Source organism: Rhinopithecus roxellana, chromosome 12 (genome assembly GCF_007565055.1).
Source record: "Rhinopithecus roxellana isolate Shanxi Qingling chromosome 12, ASM756505v1, whole genome shotgun sequence".
NCBI lineage: Eukaryota > Metazoa > Chordata > Mammalia > Primates > Cercopithecidae > Rhinopithecus > Rhinopithecus roxellana.
In genome coordinates this window covers 18396970-18409454 of record NC_044560.1, presented here as the reverse complement: position 1 = coordinate 18409454, position 12485 = coordinate 18396970, and the positions used below count along the sequence as shown (strand labels likewise).

General features: G+C 53.9%; 1 protein-coding gene across 1 annotated transcript in view; it reads right to left on the bottom strand.

Annotated features, from left to right (window-relative positions):
• Positions 1 to 12485, bottom strand: part of PTPRU (protein tyrosine phosphatase receptor type U) — a 90205-nt gene that overhangs the window by 64803 nt on the left and 12917 nt on the right. Inside the window, 6 exon segments of the mRNA XM_030913499.1 lie at positions 491 to 784; positions 1334 to 1508; positions 1810 to 1925; positions 2032 to 2113; positions 2601 to 2872; positions 6037 to 6168. Of these exon segments, the coding sequence (XP_030769359.1) occupies positions 491 to 784; positions 1334 to 1508; positions 1810 to 1925; positions 2032 to 2113; positions 2601 to 2872; positions 6037 to 6168 (1071 nt within the window).

The window sequence follows — 12485 nt, the reverse complement described above, 5'->3', positions numbered from 1 at the left end:
AAGAGAAACCAGCTAGAATATATAACACACTTGTATTTGATGGCATTTAGTTGCTTATTTTATCTAGATGTAGAATTAAGAACACAGATTCTGGAGCCAGCCAGTCAAGAGTTCCAATCCCATCTCTGCCACTTAATAGTTGTGTGCTCTTGGGCCAGTCACTTAACATCTCTGTACCTCAGTCACATCTGTAAAATGGGTATGACAAGAGCACCTACATCGTGGTGGTGTTGTAAGTTTTAAATCTATAAATACGGGCTTGTGTGTGTGTCTACACACAGATATGTTTAAGTGCCTGATACAAAGTAAAGTATTAGCTATCATCATCTTTGATAAAACAAGGGTTAAAGAAAAATCGCAATGTTTTAGAAAGGTTTACAAGCACAGATCCAGGCCACGCTACCTCTCGAATGCGTCCCTCCATAGCCCTGGGCCCATACCCAGGTGTCCCACACCAGGGACTGAGGTCCGGAGTAGCGGCTGCACCCACCTGCGCATTTGGTGCGGCTGATGAGGGGTGGCCCGGGGCGGCCAGTGCCGCCGTCTCCAGGACGCGTGAGCAGCACGCTGATCTCATACTCTGTGTCGGGGTCGAGGTGCCACAGCTTGTAGGTCTGCAGGCTGACAGCATGCACTTCGGCCCAGGGCCCGCGCGCCATGCGGTACTCAATCTCCTTGCGCACGATCGGCCCGTCGCCAATAATGGAGTTGGTGTTGAGCTGGATGATGAGGTAGGTGGGACCAGCACGCAGCAGCTGTGGGGGCGCAATGGGAGTGGGGGGCTCTGCGAGGAGATGGGGGAGAGGCGGGGCGGACCGATGCTGCTGTGAGACCCCAGCACCCAACTCTGCGTCCCACCACACCCAAATCCCTCCCCGTCCTCCCAGGGCCTCTCACGCTGCTACTAAGCCCTCAACCAGACCTGCTCTCCTACCCCCACTAAATCCCCAGGCCCTAAGGGGCACCTGGCTCCAAAGGCTGACCCCGCCCTCGCCCATCATCCCACAACCCCCCTCTCAGGCCCCTCCTAATCCCCCAAATCCTCGCCTCCTGGAGCTGACCGCAGGCCAGCTAGGATCAACACAGTGGTCACACAGCCAGACTCCCACCCCCTCTAGGCTCTCACCTTGACCCTGTCCGTCCCCCTCGACGCCAGCCCCGACCCCTAGATCAGATCTCATCCCGGGTGGACCACTGCCATCTACACAGGCCCACCTTCAGATTGCGCCCCCGCGACACCCTGCCGGCCCCACCCCCCACGACCACGCCCCCCGGGCAGACCCCGCCCCTCCAGGGTGCGGGTCCCGGCACTCCCCGGCGTCCGCCAGCTGACCCTTGACGATGAGCTCCGCGAAGTTGGAGACGCCCGCTCCTCGCGGGGCCTGGGACACACAGCGGTACAGGTCCTGCTCGGCGCGGCTCACGGCAGCCAGCGGGAAAGTGGCCAGGAAGCGCCGGTGGCTGATGTGCCGCACGCCCGCCGCCGGCACCAGCGCCCCGCTCTGCCGCTGCAGGGAAGAGAGTGAGAGGGTCAAGGGCGCCTCGAAGCGAGGGGTCCCGATCTCGCTCTGACCCGGGCCCCATTTAGCCGTCCCTACTACACAGCGCGGACATAGGTTCCTGGAGCCGCGCTCTGACCTGGGGAATGGGAGCCCAAGAGAGTGCAGAGCGGAGCTAGGGGAGGGCCGGGACGCTGTGCGCGGTGCTGGAGTACAAAGCAGGGACTCAGCATCCTGCAGGGAGTCAGTGCCAGAAGCAGCCACCAAACCCCCCAACCCGCCCCCAGCCAAGGTCACCGCTCCCACTCACCTGCAGGAGGAAGCGTTCGGCCTCGGCCGCTCTGCCCGCCGCCATGCACTGGAACGACGCGTTCTGGCCCGCGTTGACCTCCACGTCGCCCAGGCGGGAGAAGTGTGGGGCCTTTGCTGCGGGGTTAGAGCCGCGTAGTGAGCTGGGCCTGCGCCCCCTGCAGGCAGGAGCCGCGGCCGCCCGCACCCCTTACCCCTGCGCCCCCAGTGGGCCAGGACTCACCGCAGGGGTAGCTGAGAAGCAGGATGTCGTCTAGGCCCACGTAGCCCCTGCGGTCTGGGGAGATGAGGGCCTCAAACAGCACCTGGGGGAGGTGGGAGGGCCCCTGTCATACTGATATCCCTCCAGCCTTGCCTGGGGAGGTGCCCACTTTCAGCTTGGCCTCAGCTTCCTCTGCCTCAACTAGCGCAGGTCAGCCTCGCTCACACTGACGCTCCCTCCCAAGCCAGCTAGTTGGGAGTGGGGTCCCAGCGCCCATAGTGAATAAGGTGGAGGCCAGAGTTTCCATCCAAATCCTGGACAGTTACCCTCAAGCAGCTACACAGGGTTTCCAGGTCAGCACTGTTCCAACTCACCCTTGACCTGGGCCCAGAGGCTACAGCTAGGAACAATGACCTCAGATGCTAAAACCAGACTGGCCCCAGACTGACCCCTGGCCTTGACCACAGGTGGCCTCTGATGCTGAATGCAGACACATTCTAACTTCAGCCACTCATCCACTCCGACCTCAAGCTGACATCCATCTGCCCCACCTCCAGGCACAGGCTGACCCCTGACTGAACCCAGCCCACCTGATATTCATTGGGCCAGAAAGTGCTGACAGCCAGCTCAGCCTGGTGCCACTGACGGCCATGGGATCCAGTCATATTCCAGACAGCACTGCCCAGGGGGCCCCCATTAACGCGCACGTAGACACCCAGGGTGCCTGGGCTGTGCCCGTCCCGGCTGTACAGGAAGTAGCTGAACTGCACACAGTGGGTGTCATTCTCGCTCAGGCTCTGGAAGATGACATGGGCTCGCTGGCCTGGGGCATGCTGGGAAGTGTTGACCATCAAGTAGGAGCCTGGAAAGAGAGGAGGAAGAGGCAGGAGCTGAGGAGACCTCAGGGGAGGGCCAGGGCCAGGGGGACACTAAGAAGGACTCCAGGCATCGGGACCCACCAGGAGTCAGGGATTCTGAGTTCTGTCCCCAGCTCCACCTTCCTGGGTGAGTCCCTTCACTTCCTAGCATCTGTTTCCCACAGGAGACCTGGAGCAGTAAAAAACACACAAACCTGACTTTGTCAAAACCATTTAAAGGCTAGGCGTGGTGGCTCTCGCCTGTAATCCCAATGCTTTGAGAGGCTGAGGTGGGTGGATCACCTGAGGTCAGGAGTTCGAGACCAGCCTGACCAATATGGTGAAACCCTGTCTCTCTATTAAAAAAAAAACAAAAATTAGCAGGGTGTGGTGGCATGCGCCTATAGTCCCAGCTACTCGGGAGGCTGAAACAGGAGAATTGCTTGAACCTGGGAGGCAGAGGATGCAGAGTGAGCCAAGATCACGCCACTACACTCCAGCCTGGGTGACAGAGCAAAACTCAGTCTCAAAAAAAAAAGGGCGGGGGGAGGCTCCTTACAATCTACAGGTCACAAAGCCCATGCCCGGCCTAACCACAGCTTTCCCCATGTTCTGAGCCATCCCTAGAGGCAGGGACTGGGTCATTCACCCCTGAAGTCAAGATCTTGGCACACGACAGTCCCTCAAAGGCCACCCCTTCCAAAGCCCTCCCTCCGCCTCCCACCAAGGGCTTCTCTCCTGGCCCCTGGGTCATTACTAAAGCGCCTGTCTGTCTCCCATCAGCCTGTGAGGTCTCAGGACGCAAGCTGAATCAATAGGTAGAACAGAGATTGAATGAAAGGATTCCAATTTCCCTTCCAGACCCCATCCCTGAGTCTAAATTCCTGGGATACAAATCCCCTTGACTTCCAACCTGGAGAAAGGCAGCCTGTCCCTTCCCCAGAGACCCAGCCTGGGTACTGGGGGAGTAGAAGTGGACTAGGCTGGCTCAGGACCTGGCTGGAGGATTTGGGCTTCCCAAAGGGCATCTGAAACTACCCAGCGCTGCCTCCTCCCAGGCTTGGCTGCCAGCCAACACAAGCTCATTCAGATCCCCGCTCCAGGAGGGCTCCCTGGGGACTCTGCTGGAGGGTATCTCATTCATCTCTGTAAGCTAGAAGGCCTATGGAGGCGGCTCCTGGATCAGTCCCAGCAGGGCAGTAGTAAACTAAACTCAGGTTCCCATCCCCATCCAGGAAGGGGCACTTCCCAACCCCCAATACACTCCCTCTTGGCCCACTCATGCTACTTCTCTCTCCTCTCCCTGCAAGCAGCTGTGTGCATCTTTCTCTCTCTTTCAATCTGACAGTTTGTTCTTTCCTCCTCCTTCTGCTGCTTCTGCCTCTCCCTCCGCTCACTGCATCCCTCCCCTTCTCTTTCATTTACTCCCTTTGTCCCTGTCGCTCTTGCTTCTCTTCTCTCCTGCTCTCTATCTCTGAGTGTGAATCTCCCTCCTTTCTTCTCCCTCCACCCCCAGCTCCATTTCCTAGAATGTGAGAACCAGGAGGACAAAGACTGTCCATCTGGCTCACCACCACATCCTCAAGACCTAGCACAAGGCTCACACTAATTGCTAAATTCCCCTCTCCCCTTTCTCACTGGGTATATCTCTGCTTGTACGTGACAAGAGAGGTAGAGTGAACTCAGGGTGGTCAGGACTGTAAGAGGTGAATTCCAATCAGCTGCTTTGTACCTGAGTGCCAACCATGTATCAGACTGAGGCTGGGCCCTGGGAATATGGAGAGGCCCCCACGAGGTCCCTGCCATGGTGGTTACCTTTACAGATTATTTTCAGAGAAGTCAAACTGTGATACCCACTAACACCTGCAGAGGCAGAGATAAGTGCCCCAGGAAGGGCACAGTGTGAGCAAATGCACAGAAGGGGAGGGGCAGGGCAAGCTGTGAGAGTCTGCAGGAGGCACCTGTGCCAGGTCATGAAGGTCTTCTCTCCTAGTGGCTTCAAGTCTTGGCCCGACCACTGAGAATCTTCGCTGCCCCTCCCTGACAACAGATGCAATCTCAGCCATGCTGTGAGCTGGGCAGTAAAGACCCTGGGCACTAGTGTGATGGGGCAAATGGAGGGGCTTCCGGCTGTGGAATATGGGGATTCACTCAGAAAGCCTATTTGATACCCACACTATCTATGTCCTCTGACACAGCCCTTATCAGTAATAAAGTTGACAATTTGGCCTTTATTTGTCTCATTCTTTTTTAATTCCCAGTTGATTCTGCATCCAGTGAAGAGGAGTACTAATTGTACAACTTCTCCTCCCCACAGGTCTTCCCCAAAGACCCTCAACAATAGCAACTAAATAACTGACTCCTGCATGCCACCCTTGTGCTCTGTACTTTATACGCATCATCTCATGACCCTCTGAAATGGAGTCCTGTTTGCCTCATTTTACAGTGAAGACAATGGAGGCTCACAGACGTTAAGTGACTTGCCCAAGGTCACACTGCTGGTAAAGTGATGGAGCCAGGGTTTGAGCCCAGGTCTTCATGACTCTGGAATGAGTGCTCTAGGGGCCATGATGAAAGCAGGAAGTCAGTCCTAGAATCCATATTATTAGTCTCCTAACTCCCAATCCAGAGCTCAGGATGACAAAGGTGCCCCATCTTGAAACAGGAACAGAGCAAGGTCAAGTTGAGAAGGATCTGGGACTTCCACGAGGAAGAGGGCAGAGGAAGGAAGGTTTTAAACACGTCTAGTCCCAATGTTACTGCTCTTTCAGCATCTTCAAGTCCTGGAGAGATCAGGATTCTGGGGCTCCTTGGGAGAAAAGAATCTCTGAAGAGAGCCTCCCAAAGATGGAGGATTTAGGAAGAACTGAGAGTGGGAGTGGGCTGGATCCTGAGCTAGGCAGCAAGGGGAGTAACTGGAAGTGAGTTTTAACTCACAGCCATGAGGGCCTTTAATGGCTTGAACCTGCCATTACACATGAAACTACCTGACATGCACAATTAGACAGTGTCGAGAGAAAGCCACACTCAGTGTCACATATGTCATTAAAGATGTAAATGCAGATGGGGCCCAGAGAGGTTAAGTAAAGTGCCCAAGGTCACACAGCAGGTGGGTAGAAGTTTCTCTGGAAGGAGAAGAAGGGGTAATGGCGATGGAGAGTAGACTTACCATGGGGCAGGTCCGCAGGGGCCCGGGTGCCAGGGTGGATTCGCACTTGCTCCCACTGGAAGTCATCGTACTGGGCCTGGCTGTACTCGCAGGGCACTGCTGGGTCACTTGCCTCCTCAAAGGTGCAGCCAGCTGTGAGAGCAGGGTCTGGTTAGCCCAGGCTAAGGCAGGACTGCTGGCCAGCAGGATTCCAGGAGGGTAGCCCCCACCCTCCTCCCTTTCTTCAGGCCCTTCCCCACACTGCTCCCTCCCTCTACCAAAATTCTCCCTCCTCCACTCTCTCCCTCTACCATGGTCCCCCTCACTGTCCCCTCCCAATACCAAGATGTCCCTACATGCCTACTCCCCCAGTACTTCCCAGGACCGCCCCCCACCACCACCACCACCACTGGCTCAGCCATCCATCAAAGACCCTCCTCAATAAAAACTACTTATCAGGATTGCTATATTATTAGAACTTCACAACAACCCATAAGATCAGGAATAGAATTATCTCCACTTTGTGGATAAGGAAACTGAGACCCCAAAAGTCTGAGTGACTTCATTAGGGTCACACAGCTCACTGGCAACAGAGATGGGGTTTGAACTGAGATCTCCTGATTGTTACCCAGTGTTCTGTCCCCTGCCCCTCTATCTTCCTATAGAGGACAGACAGTGGGCCCTGGGCCTGGCAGGACCATGCATGCCATAATCCAGCCCAATGAGATCTCCTTTAAAAATAACAATTGCCGGCCGGGCACGGTGGCTCACGCCTGTAATCCCAGCACTTTGGGAGGCCGAGGTGGGCGGATCACGAGGTCAGGAGATCGAGACCATCCTGGCTAACATGGTGAAACCCCGTCTCTACTAAAAATACAAAAAATTAGCCAGGCATGGTGGCGGGCGCCTGTAGTCCCAGCTACTCGGGAGGCTGAGGCAGGAGAATGGCATGAACCCGGGAGGCGGAGCTTGCAGTGAGCCGAGATCGCCCCACTGCACTCCAGCCTGGGTGACAAAGCGAGACTCCGTCTCAAAAAAAAAAATAATAATAATAATAATAATAATTGCCACCAATCCACTCAAGCCAGGCACAATGCTAAATGGTGTAAGTACAGAGCCTCGTTCAGGCCACACATTCTGAGTCAGGCACCCCTATTTTTCCTACTTGACAGATGTCGATGGGATTCAGACATTGCCCAAAGTCAGTCAAGTTAGGTCTCTGCCTGCGGGAATGTGACATGCAAAAGCATAGTCATGTGTGGACGAGGTACATGTATGACTAGATGAAGCAACTTCCCATGATTTGCAACCAGTACTAACAGTTTAAATGAGAAAGGGGGAGGAAGTGGGGACTGAAATAGATGTGAGTCCTTTGGTTGGTAATGAGGTCTATGTATCTCAGTGAGTTCATCAAAGCCCTAAGCTGGTTGCCTAATAAACTTGAGATCACTATTGGTTGAGAAAGGAACTGAAAGCTTCTCCCTGGCACTCACTCCAAAACCTTAGTGTTTGGAGCCCCATCAGGAGCCTGAGGCACCAGAAACCCAGGAAAATGCCCAAGCAAGTGGCGAGGAAGCAAGTGCAAACCATGCCAGACCCTGTCCTGGGTGCCTGCCAGCCACTGGTACTCCTCCCGATTTGACAGATGACGTGACTGAGGTTCTGAGGAATGAAGGGATTTGTCCACTGCACTACGTGGCGGATCAATGAGTGGGCTTTGGCATCACAGACTTGGGATCAAATCTTGACTGCAATTTGCCAACCCTGTGACCAGGGGCAGGTGGCTTCTCTTTCTGAGCCTGTGTTTCCCTATCTGCACATAGGCTGGTTGAGGATTTGATGTAGTGGCCCACTTAGCACAACGCCTAGCATACGTAAGCACTTAGGAAATAGCAGCTCTTATATGTACCATGCAAGTCTACATAAGGAACAGAGGTGGGATTTGAACCCATGTGGGTCAGATGACGAACTCCAGGCTTCCCCCAAAAAGAGGTTTTGATACCAGAAGGAGCAGACCTGAGCTGCTTCCCAATCTCAAGAAGAAGAGGGAGAGTATAGATAGTTGTGATATTTACATATATTTGGTTGGTGCAAAAGTAATTGCAGTTTTTGCCATTTTTTTTTTTTTTTAAAGTAAAGGAAAAAACAGCAATTACTTTTGCACAACCTAACATATATTTATTTATATATATAAAAGCCTTTGTACAGTCTTATAATGTTGGGACACTTTAGGCCTCAGAAACAGGCTTCAGGAAACAAAATTTCTCTCTGACCTACTCCTGTCCTCCTTTCACCTGTCCAAGGCAGGGCTCTAATCTAATCATGGGTCATTCCAGAGAGGGTCCTGCCTGATACCCTAGAGGAAGGAATGCCACGGAAAGGCCAAGACAAGTTTAAGCAGACAGGCCTTGCTGGGTTTAGATCAGGTGCTTAATGTGCAATCACATTTGTCAATCACGCTTACATAAGGAAACCTCTGTAAATACCCAAAAGGACAGGGTTAGGAGAGCTTCCAGACAGCAGAACACACGGAGCTTCTTGGAAGGTGGTGGGTCCAGAGAGGGCAAGGAAGCTCCATGTGCCTTTCCCCATACCTCACCCTATGCATCTCTTCATCTGTATCCTTTGCAATATCCTTTATAATTAACCAGTTAATGTTTCTGAGTTCTGTGAGCTGCTCCAGCAAATTAAACCCAAAGAGGGGGTCGTGGGAACCCCAACTTGCAGCTGGTCGGCCAGAAGTTCTGGAGGCCCAGACTTGCAACTGGTGTCTGGAGGAGGAGGCAGTCATGGGGACTGAGCCCTCAACCCATGGGATCTGACCCATGTGCTGGAACTGAATTGGAGGACACCCAGCTGGTCTCTGCTACAGAATTAATTGTTTGCTTGGTGGTGGGGAGAAGCCCCCACACATTTGGTCACAGAGGTCTCCTGTGTTGATGGCTGCTGCTGTGGTGGTGTGAGGGCAGAGGAAAAACAGCGTTTGAGGGAGGTTTCCCCTAACAACAGTACTTGGGGAGTGAGTGCCACATGACATTTGAGGAAGCTTTTCCCAAATAACAGCACTTGGGGGGTGAGTGCCATGTCACAGGCACAGTGCTATAGGCATCTTCACACGCAGCAAGCGACTTCACTTAGGAGGCTCTACTGTTTCATCTGCAGCTGCAACTCCTCTAGGTTGTGATGCAGATGATGTAAAGTAGCACATGAAAAACACACCCAGGCCAGGCGCAGTGGCTCACGCCTGTAATCCCAACACTTTGGGAGGCCGAGGTGAGCGGATCGCCTGAGGTCAGGAGTTCGAGACCAGCCTGGCCAACATGGTGAAACCCCGCCTCTACTAAAAATTAAAAAATTAGCTGGGTGTGGTGGCGCTTGCCTGTAGTCCCAGCTACTTGGAAGGCAGAGGTAGGAGAATCACTTGAACCTGGGAGGCAGAGGTTGCAGTGAGCTGAGATGGTGCCACTGCACTCCAGTCAGGGTGACAGAGCATGACTGTCTCAAAAAAAAAGAAAGAAAAAAGAAAAACACACCCAGAAGAGCCAGGCACAAAGGGCACCTCACTGCTGGGGGCTCCCTGTCTTCTCCTGAAATGGTGAGACGTAGATATGAGGATGGCACCAAGCAGATGGGATGAAGTAACAGAATACTCTTTCCAGAGCTGGGGCAGGACCTTGGCTGAGCTCTTTGGCTCTTTGTTTGAAAAGCCGTGGTCAGCATCATGCCCTGTTGACTGTGGGAGGTGGTTTTAACCCCATCTGTGCCTGGAGGGCCTCAGCTTCCCCTCTAGAAAAAGACCCACAGTGCAGCAGAGAGAGAGAACGTGGCAAGTATAGAGAGAGAGCATAGTGGTCAGGGAGGACTTCCTGGAGGAGGAGGCCAGCTAACTTCAGCTTGAGCTGGGCCTGCCCTAAGGCTCTTAGCCAAGGCCTCCTTGAGATGGAGGGGTTGCCACAAAAGGAAGCCCAGGATCTAAAGCCCTGGCTGGGGTTCAGGCCTTTCCTGTTCCTTCACAAGTAACAAGGCCGCCACCCCTATGTCTCACCCACCGCCCTGGGGAGACCCTGGGAGTGCCAGCCCCTTGGCTTCCTCTTATTCATCCTGAGCCAGGTCACACAAACTGCCAGGACTCCCAGACTGACTAACCTGGTCAGAATGACACCCAGACCACCTGACCTCAGTCAGAGGAGCCCCCAGATAGACTGACACCAGTCCTATGATCCCCAGACAGACTGACCCAAGTTGGTGACCCCCAAATAGACTGACTTCAGCCAGCCTGGCTCCCAGCTGACTGTCCCTGTTGAAAGTGGCCTCAGCCTCATACAGATAACCCCCAGACTATCTCACTTCAGCCAGAATCACCACCAGACTGACTGACTGACCCCAGACCTGCCCACCCCAGCCACAATGACCCCTGACCTCTGCCAAATGACCCCTACAACTGACCCCGGCCAGGGTGACCTCCAAGGAGTCACTCTAGATGGGCTGACTGATTGACCCCATCCAGAGTGATTCCTTTTTTTTTTTTGAGATAGAGTCCCATTCTGTCACCCAGGCTAGAGTGCAATAGCGTGATCTCAGCTCACTGCAACCTCCAGCTCCCAGGTTCAAGCTATTCTCATGCCTCAGCCTCCAAAGTAGCTGGAATTTTAGGCATGCGCCACCGTACCCAGCTAATTTTTGTATTTTTAGTAGAGACGGGGTGTCACCATGCTGGCCAGGCTGCTCTCAAACTCGTGGCCTCAAGCGATGTCCCCACCTTGGCCTCCCAAAGTGCTGGGATTACAGGCATGAGCCACTGCGCCCGGCCTCAGGGTAATTCCTTAACTGGACTGACTCTCTCTCCCTGACTCATGTCCATCTCTAGACCTGTGTCTCTGGGCCAGGCCCAGTTCTAGCTCCAGCCCATAGTGGGTAACATCTCTGGAGCCAGGCTCCCCAAGAAGCACCCCAACCTTACCCCTTCCCCTCGTCCCCTGAGATGGGAACAGTCAGCTAGGAGCCAAGAGCCCCAAAGCCAAGTCCCAGTTCTGCTAGAGACCCAACTCCTACTGGAGGCCACTAAATCTGAGTTTGAGTTCAGAGCAAGAATGGTAGCAAGGAATCCTTCCGGACTCCACTGACACAAACATGGGCACAGACATGCACATATACACATCAATACCTCTACGAGGGGGCTGTGAATTACCACCATGACCACCTGTGCCGGTGAATCCTCTTAGCAACTCAGAAGGTAGGTAGTATTATTTTTGTCTTATTGTTAGTTTATTAGGCACTATTATTATTCCTAATTTACAGATTAAAACAGACTCAGAGAGATACAGCTGCTTACTCAAGACCACACAGCTACGATGTGCAGAAGCTCAGACTTAAACCCTCTATTTTTATTCCAGGAGACTGGGCACAAACAAAACAAAACAAGGCCTGCTCTTCTGCTGGCCGGAAGTGTTAATTCAGCTTCATTCACGGGGGATTTCTTCCCTGCCAGTACAAAGCAGGTCCCAGGCTGGCACTATTAGAGGTACAAGGATGATGAAGACTCCGCCCTGCCCTCAGGGACCTCCTAGTCCCACTGAGGGTGAGGAAGAGGGAATGAGGGAATAAGAGAAGGTTCAAGGCCACAAGAGGGGGTCCAGGGAGGGAGCGAGGTCGAGGGGGAAGGCCTCCTGGAAGAGGCGGCATCTAAGCAGAGCCAGGAAGGATAGGTAGAGATGGGTGGAAGGCATTTATGGCAAAGGGCCCGGGGGAGCAAAGCAAGGCAGTGAATAAACACAGTTTGTCCAGGGCACAGAGAGGAGCCCAAGTTGGCTAAAGCCATGAGAGCTATGACTGGAGGGAGGGGAGGCTGAGGCCAATTCATGGAGGACCCTAAACACCAGGGTGAGGAGCTGGGCCTCATTTTGCATTGAGGAGCCACAGAAGGTGTCTGAGTAGGAAAGTGCCTGGATTCAGATGAGATAAACGATATATCCTATAAGCCATGAGTAGGGCAGGTGGTGTCTCCAGAGAGCACAGCAGGATCCAGAGGTAGCTTGGGAACAAGCCACCAAGGGGTCTAGAGTCAGATGTCAGAAACTGGTGAGGACAGGGGCCTCGAGTCCCCTTCCAGGATGCAAACAGCACACCCTCCAATCACACTCAGAGAGGTGCAGAGCACACAACACACATATGCCCAGAGCCCCGCACTCAGTGTTCACACACACTCCCTTTCTGCAGCCTGGGCCAAGCCTGGGGATGCGGTCTCAGCTAGACTGGGAACAGGGAGAAAGCCTGTCCCTGGGCACCCCATATCTAAGGAGGCCTCCCTGAGAGGGTGAATTGAATCAACCCAAGACCCCCAAGGGCTCCCCCAGCCTCAGCTCAAACTGGCCCAGCTACATTCCTCAGCTAATCTCCCCAATCTGGCAGGCGGTTGCCTGAGCAACCGTCAGCCACAATTTGGGAAGGCAGGGGGATGGTTTAGCCACATC